This window comes from Salmo salar, chromosome 13 (genome assembly GCF_965601325.2).
Source record: "Salmo salar chromosome 13, fSalSal1, whole genome shotgun sequence".
In the NCBI taxonomy this organism is placed as follows: Eukaryota; Metazoa; Chordata; class Actinopteri; order Salmoniformes; family Salmonidae; genus Salmo; species Salmo salar.
This window is the reverse complement of record NC_138303.1, coordinates 10,366,285-10,391,057: the sequence shown is the minus strand read 5'-3', so window position 1 is coordinate 10,391,057 and position 24,773 is coordinate 10,366,285. Positions and strand designations below refer to the sequence as shown.

The 24,773-nt window shown below is 45.1% G+C and overlaps 1 protein-coding gene across 1 annotated transcript; it reads left to right on the top strand.

Moving 5' to 3' along the window:
• The first annotated feature begins 1,359 nt into the window (after positions 1-1,359).
• LOC106566382 (carbonic anhydrase 6) lies at positions 1,360-24,125 on the top strand. The gene is made up of 11 exons (XM_014134349.3): positions 1,360-1,606; positions 2,312-2,491; positions 2,860-3,008; positions 4,717-4,812; positions 17,262-17,328; positions 18,175-18,332; positions 18,574-18,700; positions 21,723-21,806; positions 21,900-21,932; positions 22,501-22,706; positions 23,395-24,125. The coding sequence occupies exons 1-11, from the start codon at positions 1,522-1,524 to the stop codon at positions 23,806-23,808; spliced, it is 1,599 nt and encodes a 532-aa protein (XP_013989824.1). The 5' UTR covers positions 1,360-1,521; the 3' UTR covers positions 23,809-24,125.
• The last annotated feature ends 648 nt before the right edge of the window (positions 24,126-24,773 follow it).

Sequence of the window (24,773 nt, the reverse complement as noted above, 5' to 3'; positions counted from 1 at the left end):
AAATGTAAAATGTGTCAACAATATTATCTCAAACACTTAGTCAATAAAGTAGACTAAATAAATGAACTAGTCTGTTTAGATTATGTACAAATGTTAACAAGAACAAGAAGTGCTTGGACAATATTCCCTTGAGTATGATGATCGTGACCCATTCCAAATGAATCCTCAGTTTAAAGCTAGAATCCTTAGTCACTCCATCCATTTTTGGACTTATAAATTAACAACATCTACTCATTTGATTGTTGAAGAATATAATTTATAAATGCTTCGTGAGCTTAGTTCAACTGTCACACTCCATGAGAACCCAGAATATAAGCTTGTTCTACTCCAATGTTTGTAAACAATGTAAACGTAAACAAATAATGTATAGCCTGAAAACATGGTTCAAACTATAGTGTTGATATCATGGATGGTCAGTCCTTGTATCCATAGCTCTGTCTGTGAATTTGAGAGTAGTTACATTTCTCCAGCCCCATGCCTTAGCTTTTTAGCAAAAACAAGGATGGGGAAATCACTTTGTTATTTTGTTACAATTAAGGATTCTAGCTTTAAGCTAAACTTAACAATATTATGTACACCGTATAGAATTTACAACAATAATAAACAACTAGACAGGGAGAAAGAGAGAGAGAGAGAGAGAGAGAGAGAGAGAGAGAGAGAGAGAGAGAGAGAGAGAGAGAGAGAGAGAGAGAGAGAGAGAGAGAGAGAGAGAGAGAGAGAGAGCAGTTAAAGTAGAAAGTCCAGAACATGACATTTCAGTCCATAGAACTCTCACACCACACAACTAAAAATTAATATGGCAATATTTGTATACAATGAGCCACTATTGGGGCAGTGTGCCATTGCCATTTCATGTGTGAAACATTTGGTAAAAGCTGGATTATAAATAGTCAATCAGAGATTCAATTTGAAAAACTAGATTACTTCTTGGATTACTTTTCAGAAAGGATGTTTACAATTTTTTTTTTTAATTCTCAATGACATTCAATTCAGAATTGAACAAAGGTGCAAATTGAAGTTTATTCCACGTGAGCGAGTCTGAACACCAATCAGAGACCACTATGATGACACACCAAATGATGACCACCAATCAGAGACCGCTATGATGACACACCAAATGATGACCACCAATCAGAGACCACTATGATGACACACCAAATGATGACCACCAATCAGAGACCACTTTGATGACACACCAAATGCGTTTGATGGATCCTTTTTTGTCTTCTTCTCATGCCTCTTAATGGGTAAGTAATCCAAAAGTAATCAGATTACATTACTTAGTTTGGGTAATCGAAAAGTTACGCTACTGATTGCAGTTTTGGACAGGTAACTAGTAACGGATTACAATTAGAAAGTAACCTACCCAACCCTGTCTGTGACTGAGCAGCGGGAAGCAGTTGGCCCCGGGGGCGTTGGATTCACAGAAGTTTCAATACCTCCTTTCAGTCGCAGTTAGTGAGAGAGAGAGAGAGAGAAAGAGAGAGAGAGGTGTTTTGTGTCAAGAGGATTTCCATTGAAATGGAGTGCTTCAGTTTTTTTGTTCAGTTGATGTTGGTAAGCGTTGCCTCTGCCGGGATAGATGGAATACATTGGACATATACAGGTACATATTTATTCATTTATGACCTATTCCCTTTTAGTTATCTGTAGTTCTTTTGGATTCCAAATCCCTAGAAAGACCCCAAAGTCTTAAACTCATTAAAATAAATGTTCTTCATTTCAATTCATTATTAATTTATTAAAGATAATGAACTCTACTTTAGCTCTGAAGAATGATGAATAGAAAGAGTTTGAGAATATAATAACAGAGACTGAAGGTTTTTTGCAATATGTTATTGCTGTTTAAAATCAGTCATCATGATGACAAACAGGAACTAAACATGATGATCAGGCACTGTATGTGATTATAGCTATGGAAGACAAGTAGGTCATTATCGTATTGTGTAACGTCTGTGCCCTTCAACCTGTCATTTGGTTCATGATGCAGAGTACACTGTACTGCCTCTCTTACAAACCACCGGTCAGACATTGTTTTTTAGAGTTTTTTTAGAGGTTTTGTGATTACACCAAGGTGTTGTGAAGGTATGCCTACAGGGAGAACAGTGGGACTTCATACAATAGCAGTTAGGGTACTTTTGCCCCCCCCCCCCCCCCCCCCCCCTTCTCTTCCCCACTGTTCTGCTTGGACTATAGTTGAAAGCGTGGGCAGCCAATGAAAATATTGTGGCCAAGTTTACATTGTCTCATTCCTCATCATCATCATCATCGTTCTAATCCACCCGCGCCATTCCGTTTCTCCCTACGTCAGAAGGGGCCCTGGACCAAGTGCACTGGGCGGAGCACTATCCTGCGTGCGGTGGCCGGAAACAGTCCCCCATTGACATCCAGAGGCAGAACGTACTACACAACCCCCACATGACACGGCTCGAGCTCACCGGATATGATGCTCAGAGAGGCAACTTCCTCATGAAAAACAACGGACACTCAGGTAGAAAAGTAGTGGGATGATGTCTGAAATAACAAAAACGAAAAAAAATATATCATATTCCCGTGTCTTCTGATTATATTGAATGAAGAGTCTATAAGTTTTAAAATAAAATTCTGGCAACAATAACATCTTAACGAGTGTATCTAAATGAAGTTAGGATTGCTTCCTTTGACAATGAGACTACTCAAAATGTGGTCCTGTGTGGCTCAGCAGGTAGAACAAGGCACTTGCAGAAGGCAAGAAATGTGGGTTTGATTCCCGCTGGGGCCACCCACATGTATGCACGCATGACTTGCTTTGGATAAAAGCGTCTGCAGAATGGCTTATGTCATAATTATTAAAATGTCATTTTGTGTTGTTGTGGCCAGTTGAAATCGTCCTCCCTCCCAGCATGGTGATCACCAAGGGTCTCCCCGGGCGCTACACGGCCGTCCAGATGCACCTCCACTGGGGCGGCTGGGACCTTGAGGAGAGCGGGTCAGAGCACACCCTGGATGGCATCAGATACATGGCAGAGGTGGGCTAATGCCACAGAAGGGTGTAAAACAGCGAAAACAAATAGAGGTGGGGCCGTGACTTGACCATAGTGGGCCTCAACAGCAGTGTTTGTGCCATCATGACACTCTTTGCCACTCCTTGTCATGCCAACATCACAAGGAGTTGACCTGATAGCACTAACAGATCTGGGACCAGTAATTGTGACCGCTACCTCAACAGTGCATCTCAGTTATACTGATCTGGGACCAGGCTACAGCTACCTCAACAATGCTTTTCTATTCAATTAGTAATTTATTTGGTTTTGATGTTCCTGGAGAAACATAGGGCCTGTACTAAAGTTACCCTCTTGGTTTCTAGAGGAACATAAGGCCTGTACTAAAGTTATCCTCTTGGTTACTAGAGGAACATAAGGCCTGTACTAAAGTTATCCTCTTGGTTACTAGAGGAACATAGGGCCTGTACTAAAGTTATCCTCTTGGTTACTAGAGGAACATAAGGCCTGTACTAAAGTTATCCTCTTGGTTACTAGAGGAACATAAGGCCTGTACTAAAGTTATCCTCTTGGTTACTAGAGGAACATAGGGCCTGTAATAAAGTTATCCTCTTGGTTACTAGAGGAACATAAGGCCTGTACTAAAGTTATCCTCTTGGTTACTAGAGGAACATAAGGCCTGTACTAAAGTTATCCTCTTGGTTACTAGAGGAACATAAGGCCTGTACTAAAGTTATCCTCTTGGTTACTAGAGGAACATATGGCCTGTAATAAAGTTATCCTCTTGGTTACTGGAGGAACATAGGGCCTGTAATAAAGTTATCCTCTTGGTTACTGGAGGAACATAGGGCCTGTAATAAAGTTACCCTCTTGGTTACTGGAGGAACATAGGGCCTGTAATAAAGTTATCCTCTTGGTTACTGGAGGAACATAGGGCCTGTAATAAAGTTACCCTCTTGGTTACTGGAGGAACATAGGGCCTGTAATAAAGTTATCCTCTTGGTTACTGGAGGAACATTATACCTTTATTTCAACAAGGTCTCTTTTACAGCTGGGCCCTGAGTATACATGTTTACACATACAGTTTAGGTACAATGATTAAGAAGCTTATCAAGACAAACAAAACGATCACAGATAACACAACAAAATACAGCAGCAGATTGTTACATTTATACACAGGTTATTCACCTAACAGCACAAGAACTTGCATTACCCGAAACAGTTACAAGCAATCTAAAAATAAAAATGCTCCAATAAATATTTAAAATGGGCAACATAGGGCCTGTACTAAAGTTGTCGAACGTTGCCGGTCTTGGGCTGCTTTCTCATCCTCTAGCCATGACAAGTGGATCTTCTTGAGTTGTTGTATGGATAAAGTACAGGTTAGTTTAGTCACTCTGATTTTCACAAACTGAATTATTACTGCATAAACATTGTATATGGTGGGTTCCCTTCCAACAGGTTCGTCAATTGGAGCAACTTGCAACTTACAACTCATGATAAACAATGAGGTCATCGGTCAATTAGGACATATGCCAGATGGGCTGACTAATTTGTAGCCTAGTAGGCCTGTCTAAACTGGGGGTTTTGTGCAAAATTATCATTATTTGGCTAATGATGTGGGCCTCGAGAACCAAAAAAATGGGCCTGTGTTTTAGAAATGTCTGGGCAGATTTCTGGTCCCAGTTCTTCCCTGTGAACAATGTATTTGTTTTCTTTGTCCTCTGTGTTGCAGCTCCACGTTGTCCATTATAACTCTGATAAGTACAAGAGCTTTCAAGAGGCCAGCAACAAGCCTGATGGACTGGCAGTTCTAGCCTTCTTCTTCGAGGTGAGATCTGGAGATCTGAGACCTGGTTCTCCATCTTCTTCTTTTACTTCTTATTATTATTATTTAGGTCCCGCTTTAAATGGCGTTCAGCTAATAAAGGCTTCATAAAGCCTTCATAATGCCTTCATAAGCACTACATAAATGCATTACAAAGCATCTATAACCGTATGTCATAAATGTGGCATAACTGTGTGACATAATCATCAATGTCAAATGTGACATATCCCACTATGTCGAATGTGATATACAGTTGAAGTCAGAAGTTTACATACACCTTAGCCAAATACATTTAAACTCAGTTTTTCACAATTCCTGATATTTAATCCTAGTAAAAATTCCCTGTCTTAGGTCAGTTAGGATCTCCACTTTATTTAAAAAATGTGAAATGTCAGAATAATAGTAGAGAGAATGATTTATTTCAGCTTTTATTTCTTTCATCACATTCCCAGTGGGTCAGAAGTTTACATACACTCAATTAGTATTTGGTAGCATTGCCTCTTTATTGTTTAACTTGGGTCAAACATTTCAGGTAGCCTTCCACAAGCTTCCCACAATAAGTTGGGTGAATTTTGTCCCATTCCTCCTGACAGAGCTGGTGTAACTGAGTCAGGTTTTTAGGCCTCCTTGCTCGCACACGCTTTTTCAGTTCTGCCCACAAATGTTCTATAGGATTGAGGTCAGGGCTTTGTGATGGCCACTCCAATACCTTGAATTTGTTGTCCTTAAGCCATTTTGCCTCAACTTTGAAAGTATGCTTGGGGTCATTGTTCATTTGGAAGACCCATTTGCGACTTCCTGACTGATGTCTTGAGATGTTGCTTCAATATAATAATTTTCCTGCCTCATGATGCCATCTATTTTGTGAAGTGCACCAGTCCCTCCTGCAGCAAAGCACCCCCACAACATGATGCTGCCACCCCCGTGCTTCACAGTTGGGATGGTGTTCTTCCTCCAAACATAATGATGGTCATTACGGCCAAACAGTTCTATTTTTGTTTCATCAGACCAGAGGATATTTCTCCAAAAAGTACCATCTTTGTCCCCATGTGCAGTTGCAAACCGTAGTCTGGCTTTTTTATGGCGGTGTCAGGTGTGTGCGTACTGGTAGCGAAGTCAGGTGCAGGAGAGCAGAGATTTGTGAACAGGCGCATACTTTATTGAGGCAAAAGTGCAAAACGCGCAAAACAGTCAAAAGAATTATGTTTAACAATAAACATCTTTGTGAAAAATACCACAAAAAAAACAAGCCAGTCTGGCGCGTCAACAATAAACACGTAACACAAACAGTCTTTCACAAAGACATGATGGGGAACAGAGGAATAAATACATGGAGATTGATTGGGGAATGAAAACCAGGTGTGCAGGGAACAAGACAAAACGAATGGATATATGAAAAATGGAGTGGCGATGGCTAGAAAGCCGGTGATGTCGACCACCGAACGCCGCCCGAACAAGGAGAGGAGCCGACTTCGGCGGAAGTCGTGACAGGCGGTTTTGGAGCAGTGGCTTCTTCCTTGCTGAGCGGCCTTTCAGGTTATGTCGATATAGGACTTGTTTTACTGTGGATATAGATACTTTTGTACCGGTTTCTTCTAGCATCTTCACAGGGTCCTTTGCTGTAGTTCTGTGGTTGATTTGCACTTTTCGCAGCAAAGTACATTCATCTCTAGGAGACAGAACGCGTCTCCTTCCTGAGCGGTACGACAGCTGCGTGGTCCCATGGTGTTTATACTTGTGTACTATTGTTTGTACAGATGAACGTGGTACCTTCAGGCTTTTGGGAATTGCTCCCAAGGATGAACCAGACTTGTAGAGGTCTACAATTTCTTTTCTGAGGTCTTGGCTGATTTCTTTTGATTTTCCCATGAGGTCAAGCAAAGAGGCACTGAGTTTGAAGGTAGGCCTTGAAATACATCCACAGGTACACTTCCAATTGACTCAAGTGATGTCAATTAGCCTAACAGAAGCTTCTAAAGCCATGACATCATTTTCTGGAATTTTCCAAGCTGTTTAAAGGCACAGTCAACTTAGTGTATGTAAACTTCTGACTGTCACGGCTGTTGTCGGTAGAAATGGAGGACCAAAACGCAGCAGGTACGTGAATGCTCATCTTGATTTTTAATTATCTTCAAAACCGAACATACAAAACACAAAAAACGAACACTCGACAAATAAACAGTCTGGTAAGGCACAAGGCTATACACAGAATAATCACCCACAAATCACACATACAAACACACCCTAATATATGGGACTCTCAATCAAAGGCAGATAGACAACACCTGCCTTCAACTGAGAGTCCCAACCCCAATCAACCAAACATAGAAACACACAACCTAGACTAACCATAGAATTACTAAACATAAACCAAAACCCGGAATTACTAAATCAAACACCCTTTACACAAAACACACCACCCCGAACCACATAAAACAAATACCCCCTGCCACGCCCTGACCAAACTACAAAACAATTAACCTTATATACTGGCCAGGACGTGACACTGACACACTGGAATTGTCATACAGTGAATTATAAGTGAAATAATCTGTCTGTAAACAATTGTTGGAAAAATGACTTGTGTCTTGCACAAAATAGATGTCCTAACCGACTTGCCAAAACTATAGTTTGTTAACAAGAACTGTGTGGAGTGGTTGAAAAATGAGTTTTAATGACTCCAACCTAAGTGTATGTAAACTTCTGACTCCAACCTAAGTGTATGTAAACTTCCGATTTCTACTGTAAACTTGTGCTTTATAAAGGGTGACATGTTGTAAAGAGAAGTCATGTTAGTCACATGACATCTAATCTCATTCCCAGACACTTCGGCCCAAATGCGCTAAAGTTCTGGTGGGCCAACTCTTCAAACTTGTTCATTAGTTAGGGTTTGTTTTAATATCACATTTTAATAAGATCAATTGTGCAAATAGAATGGGTGGGGTTTAGCTAGAATTATGACTTTGTGGCTGTGTTAACTAGTGACGACCAGGGGGAATGTTTTTGCTAGCAAAGGACATAGCCTGATGACAAATACTTTACTCAGTGAGGTAACTCTAAATGGTTGATATCCCAGGCTTATATGTGCTGTGTGTTCAATAGCCTGGAGACGAAGTTACACCAAGAAACACTAACCTTGATGAAAGCCCTCAACCTACAGAAACACTGACCTTGATGAAAGCCCCCAACCTAAAGAAACACTAACCTTGATGAAAGCCCCCAACCTAACGAAACACTAACCTTGATGAAAGCCCCCCAACCTAAAGAAACACTAACCTTGATGAAAGCCCCCAACGTACAGAAACACTAACCTTGATGAAAGCCCCCCAACATAAAGACACACTAACCTTGATGAAAGCCCCCAACCTACAGAAACACTAACCTTGATGAAAGCCCCCAACATAAAGACACACTAACCTTGATGAAAGCCCCCAACATAAAGACACACTAACCTTGATGAAAGCCCCCAACCTACAGAAACACTAACCTTGATGAAAGCCCCCAACCTACAGAAACACTAACCTTGATGAAAGCCCCCAACCTAACGAAACACTGACCTTGATGAAAGCCCCCAACCTAACGAAACACTAACCTTGATGAAAGCCCCCAACATAAAGAAACACTAACCTTGATGAAAGCCCCCCAACCTAAAGAAACACTAACCTTGATGAAAGCCCCCAACCTACAGAAACACTAACCTTGATGAAAGCCCCCAACCTACAGAAACACTAACCTTGATGAAAGCCCCCAACCTAACGAAACACTAACCTTGATGAAAGCCCCCCAACCTAAAGAAACACTAACCTTGATGAAAGCCCCCCAACCTAAAGAAACACTAACCTTGATGAAAGCCCCCAACATAAAGACACACTAACCTTGATGAAAGCCCCCAACCTAACGAAACACTAACCTTGATGAAAGCCCCCAACATAAAGAAACACTAACCTTGATGAAAGCCCCCCAACATAAAGAAACACTAACCTTGATGAAAGCCCCCAACATAAAGACACACTAACCTTGATGAAAGCCCCCAACCTACAGAAACACTAACCTTGATGAAAGCCCCCAACCTACAGAAACACTAACCTTGATGAAAGCCCCCAACCTAAAGAAACACTAACCTTGATGAAAGCCCCCAACCTAACGAAACACTGACCTTGATGAAAGCCCCCAACCTAACGAAACACTAACCTTGATGAAAGCCCCCAACATAAAGAAACACTAACCTTGATGAAAGCCCCCAACATAAAGAAACACTAACCTTGATGAAAGCCCCCCAACCTAAAGAAACACTAACCTTGATGAAAGCCCCCAACCTACAGAAACACTAACCTTGATGAAAGCCCCCAACCTACAGAAACACTAACCTTGATGAAAGCCCCCAACCTACAGAAACACTAACCTTGATGAAAGCCCCCCAACCTACAGAAACACTGACCTTGATGAAAGCCCCCAACCTAACGAAACACTAACCTTGATGAAAGCCCCCAACATAAAGAAACACTAACCTTGATGAAATCCCCCAACCTACAGAAACACTAACCTTGATGAAAGCCCCCAACCTAACGAAACACTGACCTTGATGAAAGCCCCCAACCTAACAAAACACTAACCTTGATGAAAGCCCCCAACATAAAGAAACACTAACCTTGATGAAAGCCCCCCAACCTACAGAAACACTAACCTTGATGAAAGCCCCCAACCTACAGAAACACTAACCTTGATGAAAGCCCCCAACCTACAGAAACACTAACCTTGATGAAAGCCCCCAACCTAACGAAACACTAACCTTGATGAAAGCCCCCCAACATAAAGAAACACTAACCTTGATGAAAGCCCCCCAACCTAAGAAACACTAACCTTGATGAAAGCCCCCAACATAAAGAAACACTAACCTTGATGAAAGACCCCAACATAAAGAAACACTAACCTTGATGAAAGCCCCCAACCTACAGAAACACTAACCTTGATGAAAGCCCCCAACCTACAGAAACACTAACCTTGATGAAAGCCCCCAACCTAACGAAACACTGACCTTGATGAAAGCCCCCAACCTAACGAAACACTAACCTTGATGAAAGCCCCCAACATAAAGAAACACTAACCTTGATGAAAGCCCCCCAACCTAAAGAAACACTAACCTTGATGAAAGCCCCCAACCTACAGAAACACTAACCTTGATGAAAGCCCCCAACCTACAGAAACACTAACCTTGATGAAAGCCCCCAACCTAACGAAACACTAACCTTGATGAAAGCCCCCCAACCTAAAGAAACACTAACCTTGATGAAAGCCCCCCAACCTAAAGAAACACTAACCTTGATGAAAGCCCCCAACATAAAGACACACTAACCTTGATGAAAGCCCCCAACCTAACGAAACACTAACCTTGATGAAAGCCCCCAACATAAAGAAACACTAACCTTGATGAAAGCCCCCCAACATAAAGAAACACTAACCTTGATGAAAGCTCCCAACATAAAGACACACTAACCTTGATGAAAGCCCCCAACCTACAGAAACACTAACCTTGATGAAAGCCCCCAACCTACAGAAACACTAACCTTGATGAAAGCCCCCAACCTAAAGAAACACTAACCTTGATGAAAGCCCCCAACCTAAAGAAACACTAACCTTGATGAAAGCCCCCAACCTAACGAAACACTGACCTTGATGAAAGCCCCCAACCTAACGAAACACTAACCTTGATGAAAGCCCCCAACATAAAGAAACACTAACCTTGATGAAAGCCCCCAACATAAAGAAACACTAACCTTGATGAAAGCCCCCCAACCTAAAGAAACACTAACCTTGATGAAAGCCCCCAACCTACAGAAACACTAACCTTGATGAAAGCCCCCAACCTACAGAAACACTAACCTTGATGAAAGCCCCCCAACCTACAGAAACACTGACCTTGATGAAAGCCCCCAACCTAACGAAACACTAAACTTGATGAAAGCCCCCAACATAAAGAAACACTAACCTTGATGAAATCCCCCAACCTACAGAAACACTAACCTTGATGAAAGCCCCCAACCTAACGAAACACTGACCTTGATGAAAGCCCCCAACCTAACAAAACACTAACCTTGATGAAAGCCCCCAACATAAAGAAACACTAACCTTGATGAAAGCCCCCCAACCTACAGAAACACTAACCTTGATGAAAGCCCCCAACCTACAGAAACACTAACCTTGATGAAAGCCCCCAACCTACAGAAACACTAACCTTGATGAAAGCCCCCAACCTAACGAAACACTAACCTTGATGAAAGCCCCCCAACATAAAGAAACACTAACCTTGATGAAAGCCCCCCAACCTAAGAAACACTAACCTTGATGAAAGCCCCCAACATAAAGAAACACTAACCTTGATGAAAGACCCCAACCTACAGAAACACTAACCTTGATGAAAGCCCTCAACCTACAGAAACACTAACCTTGATGAAAGCCCCCAACCTAAAGAAACACTAACCTTGATGAAAGCCCCCAACCTAAAGAAACACTAACCTTGATGAAAGCCTCCCAACATAAAGAAACACTAACCTTGATGAAAGCCACCAACCAATAGAAACACTAACCTTGATGAAGGCCCCCAACCTATAGAAACACTAACCTTGATGAAAGCCCCTAACCTAAAGAAACACTAACCTTGATGAAAGCCCCCCAACAACATAAGGTAATTGAAAGTGGCTTTCTTATGGAACCAAGTTACATGTTCCTCAGTACACAAACACGCACACAACAATTTAACGAGCCATACCGTGCGGTGTTGGGTCCAGTCAGCTATTTGACACATTCACCCACTGAAAAGATCAGCCACAAAATGTTGGCACCATTGTAACAGGATGTAATTAAGCCCTGGTCTCCATGGGAACAGAAGAGGAATACCCGGTGCGGTAGTCTCAGGTTGGACTACTCCAAATCATCTTGGCTCTGACACACACTGTCATGTTTGTCTGAAGGATCGGACCAAAATGCAGCGTGTTCGTAGCTCCACATATTTTAATAAACGTGAAACAGAAAATGCAAGACACTAGTTACCTGAAACACAAAAACAACAAACCGTGGCGCAGAGAGGAAAACACACTACTCAAAAGATAATCACCCACAAAACAGGAAGAGAAAAACCCCTACTAAATATGATCTCTAATCAGAGGCAACGAGGATCAGCTGCCTCCAATTAGAGCTCAACCCAAACAATCCCAACATAGAATTAGAAAAGCTAGAACTAAACATAGAAATAGAAAACATAGAACAAACACCCCCTGTCACGTCCTGACCTACTCTACCATAGAAAATAACAACTTACTATGGTCAGGACGTGACACACACACACACACACACACACACACACACACACACACACACACAAACACAAGCTTTGCAGGTCATCAACCCATTTAAATACGTCTCACTACAGTAACCTGTGGATCATGAGAGAACCTTCATAAATCAGCAGAATGTTAATAACCTATTTATTTGCACTTTATGTAGTGTCCTGTAATGCTTAGTTTGAGGTGAGACACCATTGGTCATTCATAACACATTTATAAAGGCTTAATGATGTAAACACAAATGTATTAACAACTTTAAAGACATGTTTAACCAATACATTTCGCTCTACTTTGACATTTTTAAAACAATATAAATACATGAAGTTTCAAGAAGTCCAGCAATGTAATTACAGTAAACATTACACAGGGTTGTGAATAGTGTAGCTTGTCCCTGAGCTGGCGGACGAATGGTTCTTGCCTCTCTTCCTGCTGGAGGTACAGCATGTTGGTTCCAACCTTAAAAGTAACAACAAAGAAAGTTAGCAGGTCTGTGAGGAAATTCCTTTGTCACACCATCTAGATAAGGACATTTCTGTGCTGAGTCAGAAATAATCTAAATGGGGAGATGGGAAACTCCATTCCATTTGTATTATTATAATCCTCTTTAATTTACAAATCTCATGACGTGACTATGAGACATTGCTGTATCTAGGGGGATTTTTATTTAGCTGACCCTGCTAGCTAGTGTAAGGTCTGTCATCAGGAATGGACCAAGGCGCAGCGGGAATGTGGATACTCATATTTTTAATAAACACAAGTAAAGCATCCACAGGAAAAAAAACTATAAACACGACAGGAACAGTTTTGCAGGCACACAAAACGCAGTGCAAAAACAACTACCCACAACCCCAAAGAAAAACACACACCTGTTTATAGGACTCCCAATCAGAGGCAACTAGAACCACCTGCCTCCAATTGAGAGTCCAACAACCAATCTACACATAACACAAAAACCTCTGCCACATCCTGACCAAAACTAATACAATTGCTCCCTCTGCTGGTCAGGACGTGACAGTACCCCCCCTAAAGGTGCAGACCCCGGAATGCACCTTAAAAAAGAAAACACAAAAAATCCCCAATACCCCAACAAAACCAATAAACAATACCCCCTAAACAATAAGGGAGGGAAGGGAGGGTGGCTGCCGTCAACGACGGCACTGTGCTACACCCTCCCTCCCCAACCCACCTATCCTGGAGGTGGCTCAGGTGCGGGACGTGGACCTCGCTCCACCTTCGGCGTCGCCCAGTTCGGTGGCGCCGATGGCTGCACCGGGCAGATGGGCCACTCGGGCTGACCCGGGCAGACGGACCACTCGGGCTGGGCCGGAAGACAGGCGGGCCACTCGGGCTGGGCCGGAGGACAGGCGGGCCACTCGGGCTGGGCAGGAGGACAGGCGGGCCACTCGGGCTGGGCCGGAGGACAGGCGGGCCACTCGGGCTGGGCCGGAGGACAGGCGGGTCACTCGGGCTGGGCCGGAGGACAGGCGGGCCACTCGGGCTGGGCCGGAGGACAGGCGGGCCACTCGGGCTGGACCGGAGGACAGGCGGGGCACCCTGGCAGATCCGGGCAGGCGGGCCACTCTGGCAGATCCGGGCAGGCGGGCCACTCTGGCTGATCCGGGCAGGCGGGCCACTCTGGCAGACCCGGGCAGGCGGGACAATCTGGCAGACCCGGACAGGCGGGCCACTCTGGCAGCTCCGGGCAGTCGGGCCACTCTGGCAGCTCCGGGGAGGCGGGCCACCCTGGCTGATCCGGGCAGTCGGGCCACCTAGGCTGATCCGGGCAGTCGGGCCACTCTGGCAGCTCCGGGCAGTCGGGCCACTCTGGCAGCTCCGGGGAGGCGGGCCACCCTGGCTGATCCGGGCAGTCGGGCCACCTAGGCTGATCCGGGCAGTCGGGCCACTCTGGCAGCTCCGGGCAGTCGGGCCACCCTGGCTGATCCGGGCAGTCGGGCCACCCAGGCTGATCCGGGCAGTCGGGCCACTCTGGCTGATCCGGGCAGTCGGGCCACTCTGGCTGATCCGGGCAGACGGGCCACTCTGGCATCTCCGGGCAGACGGGCCACTCTGGCATCTCCGGGCAGACGGGCCACTTTGGCAGCTCCTGACTGGCGGGCGGCTCTGGCGACTCCTGACTGGCGGGCAGCTCTGGCGACTCCTGACTGGCGGGCAGCTCTGGCGACTCCTGACTGGCGGGCAGCTCTGGCGACTCCTGACTGGCGGGCAGCTCTGGCGACTCCTGACTGGCGGGCAGCTCTGGCGACTCTTGACTGGCGGGCAGCTCTGGCGACTCTTGACTGGCGGGCAGCTCTGGCGACTCTTGACTGGTGGGCAGCTCTGGCAGCTCCTGACTGGCGAGGCTGGGCTGACGCACTAGACGCCTGATGCGTGGGGCTGGTACTGGACGTGCCAGCCTGGAGACACGCACCTCAATGCTAGTGCGTATAGCGGGAAACACCGGACCGTAGAGGCGCACTGGCGGTCTTGAGCGCAGGGTTGGCATCACCCCTTCAGGCTCGATGCTCACTCCTCCCTGGCACAAGCGGGGCGCTGGTACTGTGCCTACCGGCCTGAAAATCCCAGGCCTCACCACAGCCCCAACCCCAAAGCACGGGACCTGTCCAGTCTGTCTCTGCCCTACAAGGGTCCGGGGAGCTGGCCTGGGGCTCCAATCTTGCCCCGCCAAACAGCCCTTGTGCCCCCCCCCAAAAAATATTGGGGCTGCCTCTCGGGTTCCCTTAGCTCCCTTAGTTTGTCCTCCCAGAATCGTCGTTCACTCTGCCAAGTCCATTCATCAACCCGATGCTCCTTCCTCCTCCGCTGCTTGGTCCTTTTGTGGTGGGTAGTTCTGTAAGGTCTGTCGTCAGGAATGGACCAAGGCGCAGCGGGAATGTGGATACTCATATTTTTAATAAACACAAGTAAAGCTTCCACAGGAAAAAAAACAATAAACACGACAGGAACAGTTTTGCAGGCACACAAAACGCAGTGCAAAAACAACTACCCACAACCCCAAAGGAAAACAAACACCTGTTTATAGGACTCCCAATCAGAGGCAACTAGAACCACCTGCCTCCAATTGAGAGTCCAACAACCAATCTACACATAACACAAAAACCTCTGCCACATCCTGACCAAAACTAATACAATTGCTCCCTCTGCTGGTCAGGACGTGACAGCTAGCTACATTTCTTTAGCTAGCTAGCTAGCTAGCAATTGATGTGAAGTCCCCAAAATTATTTGAAATAAAGATTGAGGTAGCTATGTAATCCAGCTATGAAATCCAGCTCAACACTAAATTGCAATAAATAAAGGATAATTTACTCATTTGTTGCTGTCCAGTGGCACCACTGTGGGGATTTGATTTGCTAACTTATCACATGTGCACGTACTGCGCTAACCAAACAACACTGCAGGGCATGCACACTGACTTAAAGGGCAACTACACTCAAAAATCGAAGTTTGTTCAATTTGTCCCAGAACTCAAAAGTCATCTTCTGATGTGGTTTAGTGTTGTGAACACAGAACATTTAATTCAGCTGTTTTCCCATTTAAAAGGTGTCAGAAAACAGGGGGAAAATAAGAATTTTGGCGGGAAATCCGAAAACTGGAAAAACAAAATAGAGAAAACTGAATTTGGGAAAAATACAGAATTAGGCAAAAAGTAAATATACATTTTAAAAGGCCTTCGAACATTTTTTGCTGTGCATGACTGCACTTTAGAGTGTCATCCTGCAGCACAGTATTTTGGGGAAAGTTGAGGTCAGGTCCAATATTGGCTATGCATCCAAGAGGGAAAGAGGTTGGGCCATCCTAGAGAGAAACCCAGAGAGGAATCAGGCTCTGAGGGGTGGCCAGTCCTTCATACTTCCATAAAAAATGTTCAACCGGTACCGATTACCTTCAGATGAGTCCTGTGACACAGAGAACACCATTGTGTTTGTGAGAGTCTCCCCTTTCCATAGCATGATCATAACAGATCAAACCGTTTGGATGCTACAGACGTTTCAGTGAGAAGACTCATTTTCGTGATGTCTCACAGTCTGACAAACATCGCTCTAGCGCTGTCACTTTTCACCGCAGACGAGGAAGTGTTACTTAAGCAGATGCAATGGATTGAGACGCATCCAATGCAAAATACAGATGTCTCAAGCTTGAACTGATGGATTTTGATGGGGATTTTTATCTCTCCTGTAGCCACGTTGCCAGTCTGTTTATCTCTTCTGTAGCCATGTTGCCAGTCTGTTTATCTCTCCTGTAGCAATGTTGCCAGTCTGTTTTTCTCTCCTGTAGCCACGTTGCCAGTCTGTTTATCTCTCCTGTAGCCACGTTGCCAGTCTGTTTATCTCTCCTGTAGCCACGTTGCCAGTCTGTTTATCTCTCCTGTAGCCATGTTGCCAGTCTGTTTTTCTCTTCTGTAGCCATGTTGCCAGTCTATTTATCTCTCCTGTAGCCACGTTGCCAGTCTGTTTATCTCTCCTGTAGCAATGTTGCCAGTCTGTTTTTCTCTCCTGTAGCCATGTTGCCAGTCTGTTTTTCTCTCCTGTAGCCACGTTGCCAGTCTGTTTTTCTCTCCTGTAGCCATGTTGCCTGTATCTCTCCTGTAGCCACGTTGCCAGTCTGTTTATCTCTCCTGTAGCCACGTTGCCAGTCTGTTTTTCTCTCCTGTAGCCATGTTGCCTGTATCTCTCCTGTAGCCACGTTGCCAGTCTGTTTATCTCTCCTGTAGCCACGTTGCCAGTCTGTTTATCTCTCCTGTAGCCATGTTGCCATCCTGCCTCTGCTTTAGCCAATGTGTGGTTGTTTTGTAGTTTTGTTCTGCCAAGAAGTTTTAGCAGTTAGTTTGATCGACACCTAGCCTAGCACGAACCATACTGATCTCTCCCAACACGAATACAGAATGTGAGAACGACATCAGGATGGTTCGTACGAGGCTAATCGACACCAACTACAGCGATTTTATCAACAACCTAACAAATTCTCTCCTGTGTCCTAGTTGCCAGTCAGGCCTGTTTCTTTCTTAGCCAATGTGTGGCAAGGACTCCATGATGTAGCCTAGCAATACTGAATCCATCACATTCCTGTTTGTATGTTTGTGTTTTTCCGTTATAGGACGGACATTTTGAGAACACCTACTACAGTGATTTCATCAACAACCTGGAAAAAGTCAAGTACACAGGTGATTTGGGTTTTCTTTCAAATATTACTGAATCTTTCTACATTAATAACAGTATTACTGAATGTATCTACATTAATAACAGGTATTACTGAATGTATCTACATTAATAACATTAGTTTTGAATTTATATACAGTACCAGTCAAAAGTTTGGACACACCTACTCATTTCAGTGTTTTTCTTAATTTTTTTACTATTTTCTACATTGTAGAATAATAATGAAGAAGTCAAAACTATGAAATGACACATATGGAATCATGTAGTAAGCAAAAAAGTGTTAAACAAATCTAAATGTTATATTTGAGATTCTTCAAAGTAGCCACCCTTTGCCTTGATGACGTCTTTGCACACTCTTGGCATTCTCTCAACCAGCTTCATGAGGTAGTCACCTGGAATGCATTTAAATTAACAGGTGGAATTTATTTGTGGAATTTGTGGAATTTCTTTCCTTCTTAATGCGTTTGAGCCAATCAATTGTGTTATGAAAAGGTAGGGGTGGTATACAGAAGACCAAGTCCATATTATGGCAAGAACAGCTCAAATAAGCAAAGAGAAATGACAGTCCATCATTACTTTAAGACCTGAAGGTCAGTCAAGAACTTTGAGGGTTTCTTCAAGTGCAGTCGCAAAAACCATCAAGCGCTATGATGAAACTGGCTCTGGTGAAGACCGCCACAGGAAAGGAAGACCCAGACTCACCTCTGCTGCAGAGGATACGTTCATTAGAGTTAACTGCAACTCAGATTGCAGCCAAAATAATTGCTTCACAGAGTTCAAGTAACAGACACATCTCAACATCAACTGTTTGATGCTCATTTTCTTTCTTCACTTCTTGTGTTGTTGTACAGGCCAGTCCTTGAACATATCAACCCTCAACGTACGTTCCATGCTACCTGAGAACCTGAAACATTTCTACAGGTACCAGGGCTCTCTCACCACCCCTCCCTGTTACGAGAGCATTCTGTGGACCGTGTTTGACACACCCATCACCCTCTCTCACAACCAGGTAACCCTGCTCTCTCGCTCTCACAAACCTGCTGATGTGTAAATTAACTTTTGAATTCACCAAAAATTGGAAGTGAACTCTTAAACTCTGCACCAAGCCTCCATGAAAAGCTGATAAACAACCCTGTGAAAGATTAATCATTCATTCATCCATTTATTCGTTCGATTAATTGATTCATTCACTAATTCATTCTCCTCTCCTCCTCCACTCCTCTCCTCTGCTCTCCTATCCCCTCATCCAGATCAGGAAGTTGGAAAGCACTCTGATGGACATGGCCAATAGGACCCTGTGGAATGATTACCGCATGGCCCAACCTCTCAACGACCGCGTGGTCGAGTCCTCCTTCCTGCCTGGCCCGAGGAAAGGCGGTATGTATAACCTGCTCTTAGGGATTCAATAGATCAACTAAACTGATCAAATATTATCATGTTATATATATATATATATGATAATATTTTATATATATTTTATATATATATATACACTGCTCAAAAAAATAAAGGGAACACTTAAACAACACAATGTAACTCCAAGTCAATCACACTTCTGTGAAATCAAACTGTCCACTTAGGAAGCAACACTGATTGACAATAAATGTCACATGCTGTTGTGCAAATGGAATAGACAACAGGTGGAAATTATAGGCAATTAGCAAGACACCCCCAATAAAGGAGTGGTTCTGCAGGTGGGGACAACAGACCACTTCTCTTTTCCTATGCTTCCTGGCTGATGTTTTGGTCACTTTTGAATACTGGCGGTGCTATCACTCTAGTGGTAGCATGAGACGGAGTCTACAACCCACACAAGTGGCTCAGGTAGTGCAGCACATCCAGGATGGCACATCAATGCGAGCTGTGGCAAGAAGGTTTGCTGTGTCTGTCAGCGTAGTGTCCAGAGCATGGAGGCACTACCAGGAGACAGGCCAGTACATCAGGAGACGTGGAGGAGGCCGTAGGAGGGCAACAACCCAGCAGCAGGACCGCTACCTCCGCCTTTGTGCAAGGAGGAGCAGGAGAAGCACTGCCAGAGCCCTGCAAAATGACCTCCAGCAGGCCACAAATGTGCATGTGTCTGCTCAAACGGTCAGAAACAGACTCCATGAGGGTGGTATGAGGGCCCGACGTCCACAGGTGGGGGTTGTGCTTACAGCCCAACACCGTGCAGGACGTTTGGCATTAGCCAGAGAACACCAAGATTGGCAAATTCGCCCTTCACAGATGAAAGCAGGTTCACACTGAGCACATGTGACAGACGTGACAGAGTCTGGAGACGCCGTGGAGAACGTTCTGCTGCCTGCAACATCCTCCAGCATGACCGGTTTGGCGGTGGGTCAGTCATGGTGTGGGGTGGCATTTCTTTGGGGGGCCGCACAGCCCTCCGTGTGCTCGCCAGAGGTAGCCTGACTGCCATTAGGTACCGAGATGAGATCCTCAGACACCTTGTGAGACCATATGCTGGTGCGGTTGGCCCTGGGTTCCTCCTAATGCAAGACAATGCTAGACCTCATGTGGCTGGAGTGTGTCAGCAGTTCCTGCAAGAGGAAGGCATTGATGCTATGGACTGGCCCGCCCGTTCCCCAGACCTGAATCCAATTGAGCACATCTGGGACATCATGTCTCGCTCCATCCACCAACGCCACGTTGCACCACAGACTGTCCAGGAGTTGGCGGATGCTTTAGTCCAGGTCTGGGAGGAGATCCCTCAGGAGACCATCCGCCACCTCATCAGGAGCATGCCCAGGCGTTGTAGGGAGGTCATACAGGCACGTGGAGGCCACACACACTACTGAGCCTCATTTTGACTTGTTTTAAGGACATTACATCAAAGTTGGATCAGCCTGTAGTGTGGTTTTCCACTTTAATTTTGAGTGTGACTCCAAATCCAGACCTCCATGGGTTGATAAATTGGATTTCCATTGATTATTTGTGTGATTTTTGTTGTCAGCACATTCAACTATGTAAAGAAAAAAGTATTGAATAAGATTATTTCTTTCATTCAGATCTAGGATGTGTTGTTTAAGTGTTCCCTTTATTTTTTGGAGCAGTATATATAGATGTGTGTGTGTAGATACAGGTCTTGCTGTATATGATAGGAAGTGGATCTGGTTGTCCTAATTATGCTGTAACCTTCATTTGAAAAGACAGTATATATCTTCAGTTTGCTCCAATTTTCATGCACCATGGTTTGAAAGCGAGGTAGACAGCATCTTGGTCACTTCAAGGCAGCATGTATCTATACTTGACCAGCTGTACAGGACCGGCGGTATCAGGACCGGCGATGTCAGGACCGGCTATGCAGGACCGGCTGTGTCAGGACCGGCTGTACAGGACCGGCTGTACAGGACCGGCTGTGTCAGGACCGGCTGTACAGGACCGGCTGTGTCAGGACCGGCTGTACAGGACCGGCTGTGTCAGGACCGGCTGTACAGGACCGGCTGTACAGGACCGGCTGTGTCAGGACCGGCTGTGCAGGACCGGCTGTACAGGACCGGCTGTACAGGACCGGCTGTGTCAGAACCGGCTGTGTCAGGACCGGCTGTACAGGACCGGCTGTACAGGACCGGCTGTGTCAGAACCGGCTGTGTCAGGACCGGCTGTACTGGACCGGCTGTACAGGACCGGCTGTACAGGACCGGCTGTGTGTGCTAAGGAAAGGAATGGATATATTCCACCCTTAGGCAGAATCATTGAGAGCTAGAGAGCTCTGTGCATTAAATCCAGTGGTTGTAGATATAGATACGGTGCATTCAGAAAGTATTCAGACCCCTTGACTTTTTCCACATTTTGTTACGTAACAGACTTATTCTAAAAATGTATTAAATCGTTTTTTTCCCCCCTCATCAATCTACACACAAAACCCCATAATGACAAAGGAAAAACAGGTTTTTAGAAATAAAATAACTGAAATATTACATTTACATAATTATTCAGACCCTTTACTCAGTACTTTGTTGAAGCACCTTTGGCAGCGATTACAGCAAAAGCTTCTTGGGTATGACTCTACAAGCTTGGCACACTTGTATTTGGGGAGTTTCTCCCATTCTTCTCTGCCGATCCTCTCAAGCTCTGTCAGGTTGGATGGGGAGCGTCGCTGCACAGCTATTTTCAGGTCTCTCCAGAGATGTCCTTGAGTGGCTCAGTCCGGGCTCTGGCTGGACCACTCAAGGACATTCAGAGACTTGTCCCGAAGCCACTTCTGCGTTGTCTTGGCTGTGTGTTTAGGGTCGTTGTCCTGTTGGAAGGTGAACCTTTGCTCCAGTCTGAGGTCCTGAGTGCTCTGGAGCAGGTTTTCATCAAGGATCTCTCTGTACTTTGCTCTGTTCATCTTTCCCTCTCTCTCTCCCTCTCTTTCTCTCTCTCTCTCTCTCTCCCTCGCTCTCTCTCCACTCAGCTTTCTGTCGCCATGATGAAATAGAATCAAAGCTCCTGAAGATTGAGGGTCTGATAACTTCTCTTGGAAAACACATACGTTCCAGTAAGAGTTTTCTCTATTTACCTTTAAAAGTAGAGCAAAATGAGGGAAGGTTTAAGTGAACTGACTCTTGGAACTTTGTTTTTGTTCATGTAGGTGCAATTGGGGATGCAAGGCCTTCCGAACATGGTGAGTAGTTACTTATGAGTACATCGTAAGCTATGAGGTGCTCTTACATATCAACATGGTGAGTAGTTAGGTAGGAGCACACCGTACCCTACGAGGTGCTCTTATATATTATGTGTAATAACACCAATGTGTTATTACAATAATAGGTACAATAGTAGTTCCAATAGTAGTTCCAATAGTACTTACAATAGTAGTTACAATAATAGTTATAATAACAGTTAGAATAATAGTTACAATAGTAGTTACAATAGTAGTTACTTTAATAGTTACAATAGTTACATTAAGTTACAATAGTTACATTAATAGTGACATTAATAGTTACAATAGTACTTACAATAACAGTTACGATAATAGTTACAATAATAGTTACATTAATAGTTACAATAGTAGTTAGAACATAACTACTACACAGGTACATGTCATGTATAGTGTAACACTTTACATGAAGTTGTTATTTTATGATTTCTATTTCGATTACTTATATTTAGAGAATGATTGTTTAGTAGTTGTATAGCAATCTGTCGTCTGTGTCAAATGTTAACCCTATCACTCCTGTCCCCCCTTTTAGAGCCCAGAGCGATGTCTCCCCTGGTGCTCCACTTCCCAGAGAGCAACACAGAGAGTTATGCCCGGGCCCACCTGGCTCACTCCATGGACCTGCACTCCTTCACCGCCTGCATGCACCTGAGGACGCGCCCTGGATGGGTACACACTGTCCTGTCATACTACAGCCAGGGAAACGACAACGAACTGATGATCACCATGGGATATGAGGTGGGTGGGGAGGAGGGAAGGAGGGAAGGAGGGAGGGATGGAAAGGAGGAGGGAGGGATGGATGAAGCAAGGGCGGGAGGGAGGGAGGAGGGAGACAGGGAGCGAGGGAGTGATGGATGGAAGGAAGGAAGGAAGGAAGGAAGGAAGGAAGGAAGGAAGGAAGGAAGGAAGGAAGGAAGGAAGGAAGGAAGGAAGGAAGGAAGGAAGGAAGGAAGGAAGGAAGGAAGGATGGATGAAGCGAGGGCGGAAGGGAGGAAGGAGGAAGACAGGGAGCAAGGGAGGGATGGAAGGAAGAGGGAAGGATAGATGAAGCGAGGGAGGGAGGAATGGATGAAGCGAGGGAGGGAGGCAGGGAGGAGGGAGGGATGATGAAGTGAGGGCAGAAGGGAGGGAGGCAGGGAGCGAGGGAGCGAGGGAGGGATGATGAAGCGAGGGCGGGAGGGAGGCAGGGAGGAGAAGGGGTGATGAAGCGAGGGTGGGAGGGAGGGAGGGAGGCAGGGAGGGAGGGAGGGATGGAAGGAAGGAGGGATGGATGAAGCGAGGGAGGGAGGCAAGGAGGAGGGAGGGATGGATGAAGCGAGGGAGGAGGGAGGCAGGGAGGAGGGAGGGATGATGAAGTGAAGGCGGGAGGGAGGAGGGAGGGAAAAGTCATTAAGACTTATTTCTATTTTTCATGTGATCCATCCAGGTGGGTCTGTGGATCGGCAACGAGTTTGTCAACCTGCCCCACAACTTCCACTCCCGTGACTGGGCCAACTACTGCGTCACCTGGTCGTCCCACTCCGGGGGTGCTGAGCTGTGGATCAACGGTGTGGTGGGGGAGGAGCAGTACCTCCAGAGGGGATACACAGTCAGCCCAGCAGGGGTCTTCATCCTGGGGAAGGACCAGGACGGCTTCCTGGGGATCTCTGACACGGACGCCTTCGTGGGTCAGATAACGGATGTCAACGTGTGGGACTACGTTTTGAACTCGTCTGAGATCCGGGAACAGATGTCCTGTGAGGACACCCCCTCTCCCAGGGGGAATGTGTTTAGCTGGGGGGTCACACCTCTGAGTCTCTATGGAGGGGTGCAGCTGGAGACAGACTACAGGTGTCACTGAGGGGAGGGGTGCAGCTGCAGCACAGCACCCTGGGTGGTGTTCAGCAGGGCACAACGTAGCAAAACGCGTTGAAACTGAAATAAAATATAAATGATGTCCAGTCAATATATCAAATCTATACTTTACTGCTACTGACTATTGAGTATGAAGGATAACTCATCTATTTGAGACATGGGTAACAGGTTCAGTATAACAATGTTTATTGTATAAGGGAAGGGAATCGCAGAAGATCTCTAAATGTCCGTGTGGGCTCAGAGCATCAGCAATCTATCGTATTCGTATCTTTTGTTTTCTTAATAAAGTTCAATATTAAAGCATCTTGTGTTTATTGTATTAAATCTAACAGACATGTATCGTTAGACACACTACAAAGCCAGTGAACTACAAAACAGACACTCAAGGCAGATATCACAGAAATAAATTAAAATGATTTAAAAAAAAAACACAATTTAATAAATATAGATTACATCAACTGATTCCAGGCCACTCTGTCATCTTTCAAACAGAAGAGCCTGTTATTTTCTTCTCCTTTCTTCTCTCCAACAGACCCCTTGTTAAATGGCCATAATCCACCTCCTTGGAAGGCCGTGACCTTCCCTGCCATCTCCTGTCTCTGATTTGATTGGCGCGTCTCCTACTTGTATCTCTACCTGGTTCCTTGTGAGCGAACATCCGACTGATCTCCAGGAAGGTCTTGTTCTTGGTCTCCGTGACGACCAGCCAGATGTAGAACAGTGTCGCCAAGCAGATGAAGCAGAAGATGATGAAACTGCTTGGGCCCAGGCCTCTCTGGAGGGCAGATATATATATATATATATATATATATATATATATATATATATATATATATATATATATATACCACAGACAGAGGGAGGAAGACAACCAGGTCACACAACTTCCTGGACTAATGGAGGCTCCTCAGAGGAGGAAGTGGAGGACCATCCACCTCAGTGAATTTCATA

What these genes read in the sequence shown, in the direction of transcription:
- LOC106566382 (XM_014134349.3), top strand. Translation starts at nt 1,522, where the DNA reads ATGGAGTGCTTCAGTTTTTTTGTTCAGTTGATGTTGGTAAGCGTTGCC. An exon ending in GGAAAAAGTCAAGTACACAG is followed by an intron (nt 17,329 to 18,174) that starts GTGATTTGGGTT and finishes GTTGTTGTACAG; the next exon opens with GCCAGTCCTTGAACATATCA. An exon ending in TGCAAGGCCTTCCGAACATG is followed by an intron (nt 21,933 to 22,500) that starts GTGAGTAGTTAC and finishes CCCCCCTTTTAG; the next exon opens with AGCCCAGAGCGATGTCTCCC.